The sequence below is a fragment of the Vipera berus genome (assembly GCF_964194415.1).
Source record: "Vipera berus genome assembly, chromosome: 1".
NCBI lineage: Eukaryota > Metazoa > Chordata > Lepidosauria > Squamata > Viperidae > Vipera > Vipera berus.
Window position 1 is genome coordinate 137,101,477 of NC_138202.1, and position 22,682 is coordinate 137,124,158.

The 22,682-nt window shown below is 37.8% G+C and overlaps 1 protein-coding gene across 1 annotated transcript in view; it reads right to left on the reverse strand.

The window, feature by feature from the left end:
* NCKAP5 (NCK associated protein 5) overlaps positions 1-22,682 on the reverse strand; it is a 643,822-nt gene that overhangs the window by 354,152 nt on the left and 266,988 nt on the right. The window contains exon 4 of the mRNA XM_081341973.1: positions 7,976-8,109. Within this exon, the coding sequence (XP_081198099.1) occupies positions 7,976-8,109 (134 nt within the window). The remainder of the gene's footprint in view (positions 1-7,975; positions 8,110-22,682) is intronic.

Here is a 22,682-nt window from a genome sequence, read left to right on the forward strand (position 1 = left end):
GGTGTTTATTTGTTACAACTATTTTTGTGCCAGTTCTTCCTATTAGTAGGATGACATTATGCTCCTTTGCCAAACAAGTTCCTATTAATGTATTTTCATTTAAAATTTTAATCCATAAAGCCTTGACATAATACCAGAAACCCTTCAATAATAATTAATTGAATTCAGCAGTAAACAGATCATTGCTATGATTTTTTATTATCCTATCACTGTAATTTCCCAAAGATTCTGTCAGTAAGTGGTGAAAAATGGAAATAATTGAAGAAGCTTTCAATATGTTATTATTATGAAGGAAGGACTTGTAATACCAAAGCAACTTAGCATGATGCTGGCAATAGACTGTTGGAATATAACTTTCTGACATATAAGAAGCTCTCCAGAAACTTAAACATTCATAAGTTTATATCTAAACTACAATGTTGCCTACCTTGCACAAATCAATCACATTACAACTGGGTCTCTATAACTTGTCATTCTTTCAGTCATGTTTTGTTGAGCAAGCTGTAGTAGTCTGATTCTCTCACTGCAGTAAGCCTTAAATCAACATGATAAAGCCTATGATTGGGTTCACACAGTGTAAATAAAACCAAATAAATCATATTATAAATTAGCAGGATGTGTTAATCCAGAATTCCCAGATGATTCCTTAATGCTTAAAATAATATTAATGAAATGACAAACACCTTCAATTTCACAGGAAATCATTCTGTCAAACCTAACATTTCAACAATGCCAATTCTGAATTATCTGAGTGTATTACATGAATTCATAACAAACTGTGGCAAGTTCTTAAAGAGATGGGAGTACCAGACCATCTTATTTGTCTCTTGAGAAACCTATATGCGGGTCAAGAAGCAACAGTGAGAACTGGACACGGAACCACTGATTGGTTCAAAATTGGGAAAGGAGTCCGGCAAGGCTGTATACTGTCGCCCTGCCTATTTAACTTATATGCAGAGCACATCATGAGAAAGGCAGGGCTAGATGAATCAAAAGTTGGAATTAAGATTGCCGGAAGAAATATCAACAACCTAAGATACGCAGATGATACCACTCTAATGGCAGAAAGTGAAGAGGAACTAAAGAGCCTCTTGTTGCGAGTGAAGAAGGAGAGTGCAAAACTTGGGTTGAAACTTAACATTAAGAAAACCAAGATCATGGCATCTGGCCCTCTCAATTCCTGGCAAATAGATGGGGAAGAAATGGAGGTAGTGACAGATTTTATTTTCCTGGGCTCCAAGATCACTGCAGACGGGGACTGTAGCCAAGAAATTAAAAGACGCTTGCTCCTGGGGAGGAAAGCCATGGCAAATCTAGACAGCACACTAAAAAGCAGAGACATCACCCTGTCAACAAAAGTGCGTATAGTCAAGGCTATGGTCTTCCCAGTTGCAATGTATGGCAGTGAAAGTTGGACCATAAGAAAGGCTGAGCGCCAAAGAATTGAGGCCTTTGAACTGTGGTGCTGGAGAAGACTCCTGCGAGTCCCTTGGACTGCAAGGCGATCAAACCGGTCAGTCCTAGAGGAGATCAATCCTGACTGCTCTTTAGAAGGCCAGATTCTGAAGCTAAAACTCAAGTACTTTGGCCACCTAATGAGAAGGAAGGACTCACTGGACAAGAGCCTAATGCTGGGAAAGATCGAGGGCAATAGAAGAAGGGGACGACAGAGAATGAGGTGGCTGGATGGAGTCACTGAAGCAGTAGGCGCGAGCTTAAATGGACTCCAGAAGATGGTAGAGGACAGGAAGGCCTGGAGGAATGTTGTCCATAGGGTCGCGATGGGTCGGACACGACTTCGCAGCTAACAACAACAACAAATTACATGAATAAGTATATTTTTAATACATTGGTTTATTACCCATACTTAGACATTCCAAGGCCTGATTCACACATCGCAGTATGTCATTATCTGCTTAGGAACAGTTTGTTTGATACACCCAAATTGGTTGGATGCACATGATCTTAATACCAGTAGGCTATAATAGTACATAGCTACAGTGCCAGTGAAGGTATTTTTTCATACAGCTTGCTTGTCCAAACCTAGTCAAGTAATCTATGCTAATTGTGGACTGTGACATTAAAACTTTTTTTTTGGGGGGGAGGGGGGTTTCAAAGGCCATTAGCCTGAACATTTTATCTTGTGGCATGATGTGAAAATTGCATGATCTAGAGACAAATAATGAAATTCTCAGAATGATTCAGGAATGTAAACATACTGAAGAGAAATGCCAAAGCTTTTCCATGTCTCAGGAACAATCAACATGGAAAATAATTGAATGATTTCGGAACAGATTTCAGAACAAGTTTGGAAAACTATGAGAAACTGTTTTATTACCTACTCATCTTTTTTGTCTAAGCCAGCATTCCACAGTACAGTATGGCAAAGATCAAGATGTGACATCCAGGAATATGAACTATAGTTACACACAACATTAAACAATTCTAGAAACTTTACTATTCAATAGCTCCTCAACTTCAAGTGCTATATGTAAGCCATAGCAATACTTAAAAATGCCGTACATATTATGGGTATGTATCTTTCCTTAACCTGGAAATCTATCTGTATTACTGTTAAACATGCTTTAAAAACATATAGACAGATCATAGAAGAAGAGATTTTAGAAAGTAATAAAAATGCTATTGCTTTAGTTTCTAATGCTGTCTAAAACATAGATGTGCATTTTATTCCTAGGAAATCAAACGTTATTGCAATTTACTTTGTTCTGGAAGATCTATTATTTCATTACTTTTACTGTAAAGGGAAAGTGCTTTGAAGTCTATGCCCTGCTTCACTTCTGCCATTTGAACTCTATGTAAATGCTTCAGAATGATTAAGTTATTATAATTTAGTTTCACTGTGCTCTTTAGTTCAACAAAGGGAGTATTCAGGATGTGATAGGACCAGGACTGAGAGCTGAGTGATCTTAGCTGCAAGGGGCCACTACACAGCAGGAAACTCCAGCTACTGGTATCAGGTGCTCATGGTTTGTCTTTGCTCCCACCTAGTGGCCAACTGGATTTTTGCAGCTCGGGTCCAACAGTTTTACTCCCATTATTGTTTGAGTTCTAAAGGTAAAGGTAAAGGTTCCCCCGCACATCCGTGCTAGTCGTTTCCAACTCTAGGGGCCGGTGCTCATCTCCGTTTCAAAGCCGAAGAGCCAGCGCTTGTCCGAGGACGTCTCCGTGGTCATGTGGCCGGCATGACTAGACGCCAAAGGCGCACGGAACGCTGTTACCTTCCCACCGTAGTGGTCCCTATTTTTCTACTTGCATTTTTACGTGCTTTCGAACTGCTAGGTTGGCAGAAGCTGGGACAAGTAACAGGCGCTCACTCTGCTACGCGGCACTCGGGATTCGATCCGCCAAACTGCCGACCTTCCGATCGACAAGTTCAGCGTCCTAACCCACTGAGCCACACTGAGGACACACTAAAACACAAACTAGACAGGCATGTCTTTAGTTCTTGAATCAAAGAAAAGTGTGTTTCCATAATTTGCACTGACCTGATGGCCAGGCTCTAAACTGACTATAGGTTGCCTTGTCTTTTTTTAGGTTTACAGTGGGACAATTTAATGGCAGTAATTCATGGATTCTCCTGACTAAACTCCCCTCTTCTCCAGCATCATCAGCCAACAGGAAACATGACTCATTGCCATAATTTGGGATGGATGGGCTTGGATGGGCAGGTGCCAGGAACAGTGACCCAATTTGATCTGCCAAACCTGTACCAAAGCATCACCAGCCTGTGTTCTGACATTAGTTTTAGTAATAAAAGTTGACTTCCATCATGTAGAACTTAAAACTCTAAATGATCTCAAGTAACATTGTATGGCTAACTATTAACCTTCCATCTGATGAAGGGAAAAGGCAATGCTTTATTGGCCGGTCTGACAAAATGAGAAATGAAAAATATCACTGGATTTTAACTTTCTCAGATCTGTGTTGTTAAATGGACAGAATGCCACCAGCATTGTAAGCAAACTCAAATCAGTTGGGTCAGTGGATGACTCTGCAATGCTCACATTTACACCTGAACCTGACACCAGCTCCCATGTTGTGTAAAGCATTGCCAAACTCAGAGTGATCAAGTCCACACCTAATATAACAAGCATAACTTCCCATTTAATAGGTCGTGTGAATACAGGAAAGCTGAAACATACTGAAATTGGAATTAAAATACATACTTTACATTTATCTGACTGCCTGCAGCCTTGAGTGTACCATTCCAATATTTCATTCACTGGGTCCTGTTAATCAGGCTGTAAATCACAACTACAAGTAGTTCTTGACGACCAAAATTTCTGTTGCTAAGCAAGATAGTTGTTAAATGAGTTTTGCCCCATTTTACAACCTTTCTTGCTACAATTGTTAATTGAATCACTGTAGTTATAAAATTAGTAACACCGTTGTTAGGTGAATCTGGCTTCCCCATTGACTTTGCTTGTCAGAACGTCGCAAAAGGTGATTGCATGACCCCGGGACACTGCAACCATCATAAATATGAACCAACATCCAAATATGTCAAGCATCTTGGGGATGCTATACAGTGACCATCAGTGCCGCTGTAACTCCAAACAATCACTATGCAAATGATTGTAAGACAAGGACTATCTGTATATTAAATTTACTCTCCACAGATAGTCTCACTCTTAAAACTCCCAACAGTGTACTGCAAGGCTACATTCCTATGGAAATTAACTTGGAAATAAGTCCCCTGATCCGAGTGAAGCATTTTTCAAAGTAATCTCATCACCCAACAGCAGTTGCAGGTGTTTACTGGGAGTGCCGTTTTTACTATAATGTTTTCACACTTCTCATTTGGAAATAGCACTACAAAAAGCCTCCATAACTGTTTGCAGATGGGCTATTATATAATAATGTCTTTTATGACTTCCCTTAGCCTAACATGAAAACTGAAATGATAAAAAGAAAAAAATGTTACCACTCTTAACAACAGAGCTTTTTTCTGGATCTTACACAGTGTGTGTGTGGGTATGCCATAAGGGCTTCACAGAACACGTCTATGCAAAACATCTAATTCTTTTATACCATGAGGACAAGTTCATGTTCTGATTCCAATGACACTATAAAACACCCAGACGATTCTTCTTTGGGATTACTGCAGATGAAGTAGTAATAGAGAGGCTGCAGATAAGGTAGTACTGGAGAGGCTGAAGAGCAGGTGCTGCAGGCTGTTGCACAGGACAATAAGATCAAAGAAGAAGAAAGAAAGAAATGCTAAAGGCAGCCACTCAGTTGCAGCATCCTAAAATGTTCGTTTTTGCTGCACTCAGGACAGGACTGGAACGCTGGAGCTGGCTGTATGCTAAAATAATAATAATAATAATAAAAGGAGGCTGCCTTAACTTTCCCAAGCTTCTGTAAATTGACCACAGCTCCCACAAGACTGTGCAGAACACCATCAATCCTAAAATCAAATGCTCTGGCTTGCATTCCCCAATGGGTTAGAATAGTGATGGCGAACCTTTTAGACACTGAGTGCCCAAACTGCAACCCAAAACCCACTTATGTATCATTGGGTGCCGGATGGGCGTGGCCCTTTGAGTGGGTGTGGCCCATTGGGTGGGCATGGCTCATTGGGTGGGCGTGGCTGCAGTGGTAACGGCAGACTGAGTGGGACTAAAAAGTTCAATCAATCAATTCCAACTCTGCGAGAACTTTTTTTTCCCCCGCGAAAAGTTGAAATTGATTGATTGATTGAACCTCTTTTTTGCACATGGCGGTGGAGGCCTAAAGCGAAAAGGTTTTATAAAACCCAGCTGAAGGCCTAGGACTGGGACGACGGCACACATGCCCACAGAGAGGGCTCTGTGTGCCACTTGTGGCACCCGTGCCATAGGTTCACCACCATGGGGTTAGAACCACCAAGCAGATACTTAGATCCTGTGGAAGTCAATCTCTGCTAGGAATCATGTTGAATTTTCTTTGCCCCCTGCTGTGGTGATTTCCCATGTATCCACCTCTTTGCGGGGGGAGGCTGTTTTGTGCTACACTTTTGGGAGTCTCCTAAGCCTATGGAACTCTCTGCTACGCAGCTACTTTGTGTCCCTACTGAGAGAGCTTTCTGGGCATTCGGTCCTTCATGTAATCGGGGTGGCTGTTCACATGCAGCCCACTTCAGACCTCCCAAAGCCTCCCCAGCCCCCCTGAGGCACTCCTCACATACAGTACTCACTTGTGAAGAATGTCTATGAAGTTTCTCAATCATCCAGGTCATGGTTGTCCTGAAGGTGCTTTTCCAAAAGGTAGCTGGACTTTCTTGATTTTTTTTTCCTTTGCAAAAGTTTTGCTTCTCATCCAAAAAGCTACTTGGATGAGAAGTGAAACATTTTGAAAGGAAAAGAAAAAAAAAAAACCCAAGAAAGTCCAATTGCCTTTTGGAAAAATACTTTTGGGATACTTATTGTTTGGGACTAAACAGTCAGTGTTTTATTCAGTATCCTACTTGAAGAGAGAAGGAAAGTCAATTTATACATTGGCTTGTTAAACTGGGACCTGATCTTCCAAATGTGGCCACTCCTCTTCATAAGAACTGATGAAAAGGGGAAAAGAGCTTGTGCTCATATGTTGGACTAGATGACCTCCAACGTCCCTTCCAACTACTACTACTACTACTACTACTACTACTACTACTAATTATATTATTATTATTATTATTATTATTATTATTATTATTATTATTATTATTATTATTATTATTATTATTATTTTGACTTCATTACTCTGGGTTTATCAGCCACAGAATTAATAGTTTTTTAGAAAGAAAACTGTGCCTTCTGAAACACTTCCTATGCTTTTTCCACACATGTACACTCAGCTGCTTATCAGACCATATGGTCGAGGCTGCAGGTCTTCCTCCCATCTCCCAAAGGTCATTCACATACTATCAGATTTCAGCACTAGGAATTACTCAGCTTTCCGTTTTCTCTAATAAGCATCTTGCTACAGGTAGTCCTTCACTTGCAATCATTCATCTAGTGACCATTCAAAGTCAGGATGGTGCTGAAAAAAATGACTTACAACTAGTGCCTGCATTTACAATCAATGCAGCATTACTATAGTCACATGATCACCATTCAGGCACTTGACAACCAGCATATATTTACAATGGTTGTACCCAGTGCAAAGTCATATGATCACAATATGATCACAAAGTCAGTGAGGGAAGCTGGATTTGTTTAATGACCGGAGTGATTTCCTTAACTACTACACTGCTTAGCAATGGAAGTTTTGGTGCCAATTATGGCTATAAGTCAAGAACTTATTTCTATTTGTAATAACAACTTAATTAATTTATCAAGAATAGTTCAGTCATATGAATTCTTTTTTAACTTTGTCAGGTACCATTGGCCTTCTGAGGTAGACCAGACAGGAAACATGACCAGATGAGCAAATTCTACTTTATTGTACGGCTATATTAACAGAATCTTGCAAGACCCAAAGTACAAATCTCCCACAGTCCCCTTTTTATAAGCTAGGGAGATTCCTTTCTGAGTCTTTTTCTCTGACCATTATGCAGCTATGGGCTATGTCCTCTTTTATCTTATCATTCCCTAGGAGCATCTCTTCTTCCCCCCCACACACACACAAACATACACACAGGGATCTCCTAAAGTCAATTCTCACATTGCAGGTACTGTATGATACATGATGCTGCAAATGTGGGTCCAGCTAAACTGTTTGGGTTGATATTTACTGGTTGCCAGAAGGTTAAGAAATTGAACTGCACTCAAGAACACAGCCTTTCAACTTGGGGACAATCATGCCATTTGCAAGACAAGTCTCTATTGGACAAGGAAACTAAACTGAAAGAAATAGATCGTGTTTGAAAAATAAAAATAACTATGACAACAGTATCTACTGCTATTTACTGTTTATTTATTCAAGTGTGCATGCGTATGTACAGTATATCCGTATTTAGATCAGATAACTTTTCAGAAATCCTGCTTACCTTGAAAACTGCTGTTGCAGTCCACACATTTGAACCCTATGGCGCTCAGATTCCAGTGTCATTTCTTGTAGTCTTTTTTCACTTTCAAATCTCAAATGTCGCTCTTCCTCCAACTCATGTACCAGCTTCTCGCGCTTAAAAAAAAAGCAAGTGACAAAATTAAGCAGAGTTCAAATGTGTGAAGCTTAAGACTTCACTCTTTAAGCTGCTCCTGCTATTGAAAGACAATCATGTAGAAAACGTAGGTAAAGACTTTTACCTTGCCATCAGTCCCCTTCTACCAAGAGCCTATCAGATGGTTAGAATTTCCTTGCTTAACGTCTGCCCTGGTTAGTGAGATCATTCAAATTTACAACAATCCTGAAAAAATAACTTTGCCACTAATCCTTGCACTTGTGACTGTTCATCATCCCTGTGGCCATGTAAAAAAGATTTGGATATTTTGCAAACAGAGAGCATTTACAACCATTACAGTATCCCATGATTGTCATTTAACTGCTTCATAGCCAATTTTCAACAAGCAGAATCCATGGAGAAGTCGGCAATAAAATTGCAAGTCACAGTTATGTTTAATGAGCACAGGTGATTTGCTTAATGATCATAGCAGAAGTGAGTTCCTTAGTCTGTTGCAGTAACATGTCTTGCTTAATGACCATATTACTTAGCAACAGACCTTCCCATTCCCAATTCTGGTGGTTAAGTGAGAATTACTAGTAATTTCCTAGTCATCAAAGCTACTGGCCCTGTAAATTGCAAATTTGCAAAAAGTTGGGTAGCATACAAGTTTAATAAATTATTATTGCTATCACCGGTTTTTTTGACTTGCAGAGCTACAATATTTTCATTTAAATGTTTTTAACTATAATAACAAAATACAGAATAAAAACAAAGTACAACCTGATACCAACAATTTAAAAAGATTAAAAAGAAATAATGAGAGCAGCTGATTTTTAAAGGAAGGGAAAAATTTGACTAATTATGTTTATTTTTTAATTTCTGGCAGAAAGCCCAATAGTTGTTAAGTACTTCAGAAAGTAAGAACTACTTCAGAGAATACATCCTGCCTTACTACAACTGAAGTATTATAGTGCTATTGGAGACAGCAGGAAATCATCTCCTGAATTTACAGTTTATAACAGTCGGGTCCTGAGCATCTAAGAACCAAATACAGCCGAATAAAGTCTAATAAAGAAGAGAGAGAAAATATGGCAGCATACCTAGTCAGCTGTTTCTGCTTTGTGACCAATTCAACAAATTTATTTTTTTTATGGAGAACAATCAACTCTGTATGAAATTCAAAGCTTTATATATACACTAATGGTTAAGCAGGGGTAATTAGAAATAGAAAGTTCAAAGAAAGATGCAATGAAAAAAGCACAGAGAGTGATAATTACCTTATTATCTGTGCCTAATCATAAAGCAGCTGTTGAATGACAACTGAGATATTTCCAAACCGCTGAGCTGATAAACATACATATGACAAAACTATTTGTCTAAAATATAGAGGACAGAGAGAACTCTCTTAGTAATAAAAATTATCACTAAACTGTCATCGTTCATTTTCTAAATTTTATTTCCTTCTAGTATCATTCTTTACAATCCTACTGACAACCATTAAGTGCACATATTCCTGTATCATAATCAGGGCTTTTTTTCCTCATAGAATGCTCAGAATGGAGTTCCGGCACCTTTTTTGGATAGAACCTTCTGGAGTAGGCAAGGTGGGTTGTATGACATGTGTGAGTTCCGGCACCTTTTTCTTTTACAAAAAACCCACTGATCATAATCAATGGTGAGGTGGTTAAGGTGCTGGACCACAAACCAGGAGATCATGAGTTCTAGTCCCATCTTAGCCACGAAAGCTGATTGCGTGACTTTGGGTCAGTAACTCTTTCTCAGTCCAGCATACTTCACAGAGTTGTTGCTACAGGAAAAAAACCAGGATATAATATTATCTATGTGTCCTTGAGTGGTACAAAATAAAAGTGGGATATCACTTTTAATAATAATATGCAACTGATTAAGTTGCCAAGAATGAACTCTTTTTAATTTAATTTATTAAAGATATTTCACCTGCCTATCCTATTAAAGTGTGGGAGATTTACAAAACCCATAAATAATAAACACAATTAAATGCATATCATCTCATATAAACAGGAAGCCTGAACTAAAATAACAGAATTGAGAAAATTATACAGACATGACAAATACATATCAGGCCCAATACCCAGAATGGCATGTGATGATTCTTCCAATCAGATGTCTTTATTCTTCTACACCTATAGACAGAATCTTGCCAGACTAAGCACCCTATTCTCTGCATTCTTCATATATTCTGAGAACTCTTTAGGGAAGGGCTGTCTTCACTCTCTTTCTTTCACACAAACTATCTGGACTCACATGCTTCTTAATTCTTCTGGAATGCACACCCTCTCTCCTGGGAATCCAGCTAACTACATTATGTCACATCCAACAATAAACTCATTAACTCCAGATGTAGAAACAGTGCCCTGTTTAAGAGCTTTCTGGAACTCCAGGTGTAATGAAATGTGTGGATGACTCTAGGAAAGAATGGGAAGTGAGCTGTTTAGGAAACAATCAGACAAGAGAGACAGAAGCTTAACAATCAGAGAAAGAAACTTAGGAAGGACCCTTTCTAATGGGTCAAGCATTTAAAAGTTATGGCAGGAAGTTTGCACTTTCAGACTTGCAAAATTCTATTAATATAAGGCAGGAGTCAGCAACCTGAAACAGTGAAAGAGCCACTCGGAACCAGTTCCCTCACAAAAGGAAAAACTGGGAGCCGCAAAAAATGTGTGCACATGTGTGTACATGCGCGCATGCGCAGAACAGGGTTTGACTGAAGAGCCAAGGCGAGATATACACCTACCCTGCATATTTGAATTGATTGAACTTTTTTAGTCCCACTTTTTTTTGGACTGCACATGGCAGAGTACTGGGAGCGGCAGGAGACGACTGAAAGAGCCGCATGCGGCTCTGGAGCCACGGGTTGCAGACCTGTGATATAAGGTAAAGGTTCCCCTGCACATGCGTGCTAGTCGTTTCCAACTCTAGGGGCCGGTGCTCATCTCCGTTTCAAAGCCAAAGAGCCAGCATTTGTCTGAGGACGTCTCCGTGGTCAGGTGGCCGGCATGACACCAAAGGCCCACGGAACGCTGTTACCTTCCCACCATAGTGGTCCCTATTTTTCTACTTGCATTTTTTATGTGCTTTCAAACTGCTAGGTTGGCAGAAGCTGGGACGAGTAACGGGCGCTCACTCTGTTACGCGGCACTCGGGATTCAACCCGCCAAACTGCCGACCTTCTGATCGACAAGCTCAGCGTCCTAACCCACTGAACCACCGCATTCCTACTATTAATATAACCTTACAATAAAGTAGAATTAATTCATCTACTTGTGCTTCCTGTCTGGTTTACTTGAGAGGCTGACACCAGATGAGAGAGCACCATCTGTACTTTGGGGAGGGGAAAATATTGTTCTAGAGGGTGGAGGCAGAAAGATGGCAGCATTTAACAGAAGTGACCTGGAGCATACCCACCTTGGAGTGGGCCAAAACACATGGAGATAGGGAGTCCTTCAGATAACCAGATCGTGTTAAATTCATTATTCTTTAAGGTCTCATGCGGTGCTTTACTGTTCTGACTGCAATTGTCTGTTTTTAAATTTAGTAATTTCTGTTGTTGTTGACTTTTATACATTTTAGATGATAATAATATTAATAATTTATTAAATTTATGTGGCACCCAACTACGAGCAACTCTGGGCAGTTTACAATTGTTAAAACATTTCGGAATGAAGAACTATACAGAAAAAAAGCGCCACTCCAAATAGCACAAGACAAAAAAAAAACCAACAATGGTCAAGAAATCAAACTCAGAGGACAGAGGGAGGGAAGATATTTACTTATACATTTCTTATTTTAAAATAAGTGATAAGCTGTTAAGAGGAGAGCAGCAATTTTGAGATTAATCTATCAAATCGCTTTGCTCTATTGTAAGACTTGGAAGAGATGAAAGACTTGAATCTGCTACATCTATAGCATCACCAGAAAAACACTTTGTAAAGTCAAAAATCTCTGATGAAACTATTGATTTAATGAAAAAATCGACAGGCCATGAAGAATACCAGAAATTTCACTAATAACCTGGAGTATGTTGAACTTTGCAAGACCATAAGAAAATGTATCCAAGAAGAAATGCATCATTTTAAAAACAAAGGGATTAATAGAACAAAATGCAATCTTATAAATACAAGAAAGAAGGTTTTTGCATTAAAACATGAAGATGGCTCTTGTGTAGACCAAGAGAAGAAATGTTAGAAATAATTGGAAGATTCTATTCAGAGAGATACAACGATCAAGATCACTTAGAAGTAACAACTGGCAAAAGAAAGCTCAGGATCGTATTGGTTGGAAACATGCAGAAGAGTCCTTCATCCTGCAGTGAAGAGACAACAGCTAAAAGGATGATGATGAGGATGATGATGAGGATGATGATGATGATGATGACAATGATATTTTATTTACTGCCTCAGCGTGATGAAAGGTTCTTTCATTCAGTCGAAGAATTTTCTTTCTCCACTGAAAAATATAAGACCTTCCATTTCTCTAACAGTAGAAACCACAAGCCCATCATGAAAAGGTTAGAACTTTAGAGAAAAGTGTGTGTGTACTTCGGTAACCTTTGCCCCTGAAAGCTCTAACTTTTTCATGATGGACAAAGATCATGTGTACATACATACATACCTACACACACACACACACACACACACACACACACACACACACCATTACCCTGTTGGTGGGCTGCCATGAGTTTCAAACATATTTGATGCTTATAACCTAGATTTTATGAAATACCCACAGTCTTGGATCAAATCTTAGGCATATAATTTTATCATAGCATAAAAAAGCTTTCTTGGTATTAAGACATTATTTGCACAAGCTGTGGTATTATAAATCATACTGGATAATACATTTATAATAGCAGTAACCAAGAGACTAAAATATGAGCCGGAAAAAGATCTCAAAGACAGTGATATATAAGCAGATGTCTTTAAAGGCAGGTTATAAGAGATTAAATGAAATAGCTATGCACGTTGTAAACTACTGAGGAGATAGGACTTATGTGAAGCAAACCTCACAAATATATGGTAGTGTGAATGTTTAAAATGGGAAATAATAATATAGGGAAATAAATTTCCATAAAAGAAAGTTAGTGACCTAATTAAATTAGCCAATTAAAATGTATTGTTCCTATGTCATAATTTTGCAAACAGAAAGGATACTTACAGAAAGCTTTGAATATAGAAATGTACAATTTTTCACACCATCAGAATTCTACAAAACTTAAATCCATTAAAACCAGTGCTGAGGCTCTCCTCTCATGGTTAGGATAGAAATGCATGTTAAGCAAAACTGATGCAATTCCTAAATGATTAATTACATACTATTGTAAACTGGCAAGGGTCACTTGCAAGGTTGATATGGCATTTCTATGTGGCCATTCTTAAATCTGTCATATTCACCAATCTTTCCCTACCAATATATTGTCCATATATCATTTCTTTGAAAAATAGTTGCATAGTAAAAACAATCAGGGAAAAAGAAAGCAATCACAGAGGAATCTTGCCTGCACATTTTCCATGAAAATTCTGTTTCCTATACCCCCTGAAAAACATAGATTTTAGAAACCCCAACTGCCGTGCACCATGTCATCTGGTGTTTTTAAAGAAAGCTTGGAGTAGGTGTCTCTGCAAGATATTTCACAACAGCAAACCCAACACAGGCCATTTTTTTCCCCTCATGTGATGAGGTTAAGTTTTATTTCACTAAGGTTTGGTCTCGGGAGAAATCTTCTGAATGGAATATCTCTCTCTCTCTCTCTAATTTGCAAGCGCAAAACACATCATTTACCTTGAATTTCCAAGTCTTTGTTTTTATCTTTGTATATCAAATTGTGTAAGAAGCTTTCCTTTGGAGGCATAACTCTGAGCATAAGGACAAGAGGAGAGAATTCAGATCAGTTTACTTTGGCCCTTGGCAAAGTACTGCTAGAAAACCAGCACTGATCATCAGTATCAAGTAGCATCATTTTATTTTAAAGGCATCCGATTTAAACTTTTGTTCAACAGCTTTTGACAAAATGTTTTCACTTAGGTATACTAATTTAAACAAACAGAACTCGTCAAAAAATCAACTGCATAGATATGACATACTTTAAAAATACTTAAGAGATAAAGAACTTTATCATCTCTCTTAATGTAATGTACAGGTAGTTCTTGACTTACAGCAGTACATTTATTGACCATTTGAAGTGCAACAGCACTGAAAATAGTGTCTTATGACTGTTTTTCACACTTTTGACCACTGCAGCATCCCCATGGTCACATGATCAAAATTCAGATGCTTGGCAACTCAGTCATATTTATGATGGTTGCAGAGCCCTGGGGTCACGTGATTACCTTCTGCGACCTTCTAACCAGCAAAATCAATGGGGGAGCCAGATTCAACTGTGTTATTAACTTAACAACTGCAGTGATTCATTTAACAACTGTGACAAAAAAGGCCCTAAAATGGGGCAAAATTCACTTAACAGCTGTCTCACTCAGCAACAGAAATGTTGGGCTCAATTGTGGTTGTAAGTTGAGGACTACCTGTATGTGTAAAGGAAATAAAGTCAATAACTAACCTATGTTACCCATCCATTCAAGAAGTGTACAATATCAATACAATATCAAAGAGTATGATAAAACAAATGATTATGCATTCTACTGAGTAAATCTGGGCATTTTTCTTTCAATGGACTTCCAAGTGGCCTACGGGTTAGCAAATCTAGTTGGCAACCTTCTCTCCCTGATTTTTAGAGGCCCTGCAGAAAAAAAAATCTGAAAAGTCATACATACTGAAACTTCAATCTAAATCAAACCTTTTAAAAAGGTTACATTAGTAGAGAAAGTCACAGTAAATACAGTACTATGGAAATGGAAGTATCAATGAACAAAATGAGAGTAATCTGCATTTTAAAAAGGTCCTTAAAGCAATTTACATTAACAATTATGCAAATTTGGAAAAGGTGCATACAAGACGCCAAATGTTAGGAGATTTTGCAAATGGAAAAAGTTATAAAAGTTTTAAGAGATGAAATCTTGATCTGCCAACATATGGAACAGAAAGTAGCACTGTAAAACATGTTCCACGCATCCAAACAGAAAGAAGTAGATATAAATATTGAAGGATAAGATAATTAGGTTTCTGTTAGTTTTTCACTGTTTATTCATAAGTCTGCTAGCCTTCCCTTTTTCAGCATTAATCTTTATAATTTCTGCAAGAGAATTGGTACAAATGTTAAATGCAATAGCAAAATCAGAATTTTCTTCTAAGTATTTCCTTACCTTTGGACATTCCCTACTACAGTAAAAATACCAATTCTGAAAAAATACCAATTATAAAAATTAATAAAATATATTGGGATTGGCCTAATGGCTGTTTAGGAATCTGATTTCCATCAACATCAGCAAATTTAGCAAAAGCAGTGGATTGCTAGAGTCAAAAAACTGAAATATCTCAGGGCATCTTGGTGACTTCCCTATCACTGAGTATTTCTAGTAACATGTCTTTCACAATAGGAGAATTCTGGGTTGTGTCTCACAATACACAATTTAAATTAATCTAATTTCAGGTAGCCCTTTGCTCCCGATCAAGTCCTGTTAAACTAAATATTTATTATCCTGCAATCAATACCTCCTTACAAAAATAAAGCCAGGCATTGACAAATAACCTAGCAGCACACTGCAGCTCTCTTGATAGTAGATTTTGATAGCAGGAACAACCATCACTCAAGGTGAAAGGAACAGGAGCAGAAAGAAAGGATAAAAATGCTTACAGTTATAACATTTTATTATATTAAACAAATACGATCATTGAACCCAGCATTATTAATTAATAGGACTCTGCTGCTTACTGCAGTTCCAAAGTGAACTGCTAAAGGTGACATTTATCTTTTCTGTTTTACCCATAACTTACAATAGATTATATTTAAGAAGCCTGAAGTCATAGCAGCTATATTATAAAAATTCAGTTCTTTGATAAGGTAGAATAAGCCCTTTTAAAAAATGCAATTATACCACATATTATGCCTATGTGATTAAATGATTAAAAATGAAAATTTAAAAACCAACAGCTGGATATTCTTCTTCTAAAACCTCATATTTATATTTCAGCTATCCTTTAACCCTATCTTCCCTCAAATTCCCCAAAACAGCAGACACTGTAAGCATGACTTAAGTTAACAACGTCCCAGTTTGCAAAAAAGTATTCGTAGTGACTGATGTCTTAATTCATTATATCAAAAGATTTACACACACACACACACAGAGTGAGAGAGTATATGCCTGCAATTAAGTAGATAATTTCATTCTATATGACATTCATCACTACCATTGAACTTCTTGATTGCTGATTCCCTACTAGGGACATCAGGGGACAATGCTACAGTTGCATAGCAACTATTTTTCCACATGTAATAATCAGTGGTGGGATTCAAATATGTGAACAACCGGTTTTCTGTGTGGATGTCGCTTCCAGAAGTCCAGCCTGGGCCTGGGCAACAAAAAATTAGCTACCGGTTCTGCCGAAGTGGTGCAAACCAGCTGAATCCCACCACTGGTAATAATCCTATACCTCTTGGCTTCCTCATCCCAACTGAATTCATTTTATGTGAATGTGAATATCATACCCTGTTCCTGAATCTTCCCCCTTTCAATTCCATGCTTCAACTTCCCATTTAAATAGTGCCAATTATCTTGGCTACCTCCTAAATTTTCTCCCACTCTCTTTAACCATTTTCAAAACCTTCACTCTATTCATCTTTGCTTTGAGTTGGTCTTTTTCGGACCTCTGTCTACTCCTCATCTTTTTTTTTTATCTACCTTAGGTATTCTTCACAACTTTCTGCATTTTTAATCCTAGACAAACAAAATGTTTTCCCTATCCCTCCACGAATCTTAACTGAAAAATACTGCCTGATTTTTACAAATTATAATGCTGCTAAACTGATGTCAAAGATGTTCCTCATTACATGTTATTTTTTTTAAAGGGCTGCTTTTATTCCTTCAATCAACTTTAATTATTTTCCATCTGTAAATCAAAGCAATGTTTTATATTTTCTCTTTCAGTTCTAACTAATTTCCAGATTATTCTAACAGTTTGTGTCATTAGAAAATAAATCTGTTCAACAGCAGGCAATAACAAATTCTGCGTACATTCTTTCCATTTGTCTATAAAAGATGCCAAAAAAGAAATCATGACATCCTAGCTAGATATTTTAGCAACAATGGGCAGTGGATTTTATGATTAATACTTTTAGCCTGTGGTGCTGTTCTTTTCAATCCAAGTAAGTGAATTAAAAGTACTGTTACTCTTTCCAGTATCTGCTTTTATTACACAGTAGCTCAAAATTGCCACCAAGTGGTAGGACACTGACTTTATTCAACTCGTTTGGTTTTATTTACCCAGGAATGTGGCAGAATTTTAATTGCAGTTAAGCAACAGAATGATTGCTGTCAAGCAGCTCTTTTTCTTCCTTCTAAGTGGAGGATTAATCTATTGTTAGAAATTTAGAAGACTAAATTACATATGAAATTACTGTGTATGCAAAAGGCAAAAACAAAATTTAGAATAACAAAAATGACAAGCATTTAGCTCTACTCTTGCTTTTTCAGCTGTGCAGTCCTGCCAAAGCTAGGAGCATGAAAAAGCATCATTGCCAAATAGTAGTTTAATTATGTGAAACAAACAATTGGGGCCAATAAAATTACAGTCAATACTAAAACTGCTTGTCATCTTCCACAGACTAATAAACAGAAGCTATTAGGCGTATTGTCTTCTATAATCTTTTGATTTCTAAACTTAAATTATATATATCAGGGGTCCCCAACCCGCAGTCCGTGGACCAGTACCGGTCTGCGGCATGTCAGCAACCGGTCCGCACAAACAAGCAAAGCCCCATCTGCGGGATGCAGGCAGCACACAAAACCATGCACCTTCCGGTCCGTAGAAAAACCTCTCTCCACAGAACTGGTCCCTGGTGCCCAAAAGGTTAGGGACCTCTGATAAGATATAATGTACTACATACTATACTGTATCACCAAACAAAACAAGAACATTAATCCTTTACAGGTTGTCCTTGACTTGCAACAGTTTATTTAGTGACTGTTTAAACTTACAATGGCACTGAAAGTGATTTATGACTGTTTTCACACTTATGACCATTGCAGCATCCCCATGGTCAGGTGATCAAAATCCAGCCGTTTGACAACTAACTCATATTTATGATGGTTGCAGTGTCCCGGAGTCATATGATCATCTTCTATAACCTTCTGACAAGCAAAGTCAATGGGAAAGCCAGATTCACTTAACAACTGTGTTACAAACTTAACAACTTCAATGATTCACTTAGCAACTGTGGCAAGAAAGATCGTAAAATGGGGAAAAACTCATTTAACAACTGCTTTGTTTAGTTAAGAACAGGAATTTTGGGCTCAATTGTGGTCGTAAGTTGAGGACTACCTGTATTTGCTGAGTTTAAATTATTCAGGATATTTTCTCCAATAAATGAAGGTATGCAGTTTTGAAATCCATCTTGTAATCAACATTTCCCATTTATTCATCTGTAATACAAGGGACCAAAACTGAAACTGACTTTCTAATCTAATTAATTCTATACTTGAAGTTGTATGCTATATATGCATAAAAAATATCTAACAAAATACAAGGCACAATTTTAATGAGCAAGAATGCTTGCATACTCAAATAATTAATTTTTTATCTTAAAACCACAAAGCTACTCAAAAATGAATTTGCAAATGTAATTGAGCTTCTAATAGCTTCTAGAGGCATTAATTAAAGAAGTCTAATTTCCCTAAATTAAACATAAGAAGTTTTTGAGATGAAATAAAACCTAAAAAAAATGTTAGGCCAAAGATAATTTATAGGAAAATATAATATTCACAAATATGAAAGATAAACTCAAGTCAATAGCAAAATAAATGATCTCTGCCTTCATCCACTTATAGTGGGTATTCACTATTATTAGATACTAACAAGCTTTGGTATTTTATCAAACTACTATGATTCCACAGGGTCTGGTCTCATCCTGATATACATAATCAAGAACAAAAAGTCCTTGAACAGTCATAAATTCATTCATAAGTGCTTGCATAATATGGAGCAACTTCTTAAGAAGTTTGAACTGTCTCATTTATCGGAACCATGACACACCCAGTTAATAGAAACTAGAGGTCTATAGACCTAATTTCAAAAAATCCTGGGTCAAATTTTATTGATTCTCCTTTTCTCATTACCTACCCTTGACTCTGGCTGCAATCTTTTGCAGACATTTACAACTGTTGTTATTTCCATCAATGATTGCCTACACTTAATATACTATAGATCAGAAGTCCCCAACCTATGGGTCATGGCCCACTACCGGGCTGTGGCCTCTTGGCCATCGGGCCGCATGAGTAGCTGGGCAGTGCACACATGTGTGCATATGCTCATCCCCCCTCATGCCACCGTTGCAGCGAGTGTTATGTGGGCAGTGGCAGCACCACTAGTATCATGCAGGCGGCATTGCCACAAACCTTGCATGGGGGGCAGCAGCACCATAAGCGGCAGGTGGGCAGCGGTGCACCACACGCAGTTGGCAGCATTGCCATGAACCTTGTGCGGGCAGTAGCAGCACCACAAACGGCAGGTGAGCTGAGGCACAATCCTTACACAGAGGTTGTGGCATGAGCCTCGTGCAGGGCGGCATTGCTGTGGGCTCATGTGGTGGTGGCGGCGTGAACCTCATGCTGGGGCGGCATCGTTGAGAGCCACGGCATAAGCCTCGCTCTGATGGTAGCATTGCCATGAACCTGGCAGAGGTGGCGCCACAAGCCTCACACAGGAATCATAAACAGTACATAAGTATTAATAATAAGTATAATTAAACAGTACAATAAATTGATACAGCAGCTAAACATTTAAAATTTACATTTTAAGAATATAACTTCCTGCATCAGGAGTTCATTATTTTATTTAGCATATGGTATCTATAGAGGTCATGCAATCATTCTTTTTTTTTATTAAACCACAAACTATTGTTATTGCCATCTCTAATAGCTATGGACATTGGTCTTCTCTTTTTGAAGCCTCTATAATCCCTTTAAATCTGATTTGAAGAATCTCCCAGTAAAATAGATCTGTGGCCCCATTGTGCAGGAAAGGAGGGAATCAAGCAACCAATTCGACTGGTAGATGTCTTCCATCCTCAGATTCATTCAGATATAAAGCCATATGATGCCCTCATAGATAAATCTTGCATAGAATCTCTGCCTTTAGATGGTGATGATGATGGTGATGGTATTTTTATCCTACCTTTTTTACAAATACCTCAAGGCAGCAAACATATCTGATACTCCTCTATATTAATAATTTTCCTAATAGGTTTGGAGGAATACCTGAATGGAATTTTTAGAATGAATTAAAGCTGTTCTATTCCAAAACACAACTGGAAATTAATATGCCCTGAAAAGTACAAGTGTATGCCTAGAAAAAGAGTTATTTTATGGATATAAATTCACTGACTGTAACAAGTAATTAGGAGCAGATTTCTAGACCATCAAAACTACAATCTTGTTCAAAAGCAGGCCCATTTTTTTAAAGTGGACACTGGAAAATAAATCAATGTAATCTCTACAGCAGAAGCAGAAAATAAATAAAACATAAAAATATTATTTTGTCAGGGAATTGTGCAGCAAGTGTCAGCAATTGTGCAGCAAATGAAGTCAGGAATGCTGACACACACTTGTAGTTTTGTATAAATAAGTATATTTAATATCTATATTTATAGCAAACAAGATAGTCAGGTGCATTATTACATCATGAGGTAAATTGTCAGGTAAATCGCAAAATAGCATGCAGAGCACACAGAAGAAAAAAGGCGGGAAAAAAGGGAAACTTCTCCTTCTCACCCAGCAACCAATCATAAGATAGATTGCCTCATACAGGAACCAGCACTCTTCAATCAATCAACTACAACTGTGCTTTCTGGCCCATTATACTCTTTACTGTTCCAGCTATTAAATTAAATATTTATTATTTCAATGTTTTATTTATCCAAATCTCAAAACCAATGTTTCTGGGTGGAAAAAATTAAAGCAAATAGCTTTAAGATTAATAAAATAACCCACATGATTTGTTAGAAGCTTTAAAAAAAGTTTTAGTGATGTCCGACACCAATAAATAAGATTTATCTATAATAAATTAGGAATGGATTGTGCATCTTTATAAAATGTCATTCTTTTGATATTATACCAGTGCGAACAGCCATCCAGATATTTTTCTAAGGAACATTTCCTCTGGGGAAACCACGCTGTATTTTAGGATGAAGTATTAAAATTATCTACAAGTTTTGGAATTGTGTCAAGCTGTTCCTAGTTCTCTGCAATATCAGGAAGAAAATGGATGGAAGTATTCCTACTGGGGTGGCTATACAGCTGAGTATTTTATTCTTATACCATGTCAAAAAACTGATTTGAATGAATAGGAAACATTAAACAAAGGGCTTCAGAGCATTTTCTTTAATCTCTCTGTATATATTTTCAAGTGTATACACAAACAGCATTTCTGATTTCAATTAAAGTAGTATCTGGAGATGCTAATCATATGAGAGTATTGAATGCAGTGCTGTACAGAGACTCTCAAGTTATTCATTCTTCCAGTGCAAACGTGAATATTATCTACATCAAATGCATTAAATCTCTATTTCAGGTTTGATAGAATTATACAGGTATCTGCATGTACTTCGCACAAGAGAATATACACTTAATGCAAACTGACAAATCTTTTACGTTTCACACTAATATTACATCCAATCCAGTTCACTTTCATGATGCTTGGGTGATCTAATTTTACAAGTTAGCTCACTTAGTCCCATCTGCTGTGGTAATGTTATTGAAGGAGAAGATACGCTGCACACGAGCAGTTTCATATTCTTTTTGAATGAGGGAAAGACTTTCAAGCAGTAATTTGAAATAAAATTTTACAAATTTGTCTTTTAGGTTGCCATTTTTTTAATTTATAGGCTACCCGATTCCCAACAACTCTGGACAACGTAATAGTTACAAAGTAAAGAAAAAGACAAAAGACAGAAAAGAGATTGTGAGTTGTTCAGAGGCAGACATATCAATCCCAAAGCCCTCACCCAACCTTCATCCTGTCCTAAAGCCTGGAAGAATATTGTAGCCAGCTTTTAATAGCTTCTGAACACCATCAGGAGCCATTCTGATTTCTGGGAGCCATCCTGATCACTGGCTTGATATTATTCCAGAGGATAGATACCATGACAAAGAAGGCATACCTTTTGAGCCCAATCAATGGAACCTGAGTTACACCCATTCTGCCCAATCACATCCAGTGGACAGGAAAAAAAACAGAAACAGGCAGCCCCTCAAATAGCCAGACCCTATGCGAAGAATGGCTGTGATAAACTAGCACCCTAAATTATACCCAGAAGACAACCAGTAACCAGTGAAGCTAATTTTTATTTTTATTTATTTTAATTCCATTTATATCCCGCCCTTCTCCGAAGACTCAGGGCGGAGCAGTGGGAAACATGGACATAATTTAGTATAGTCAACAG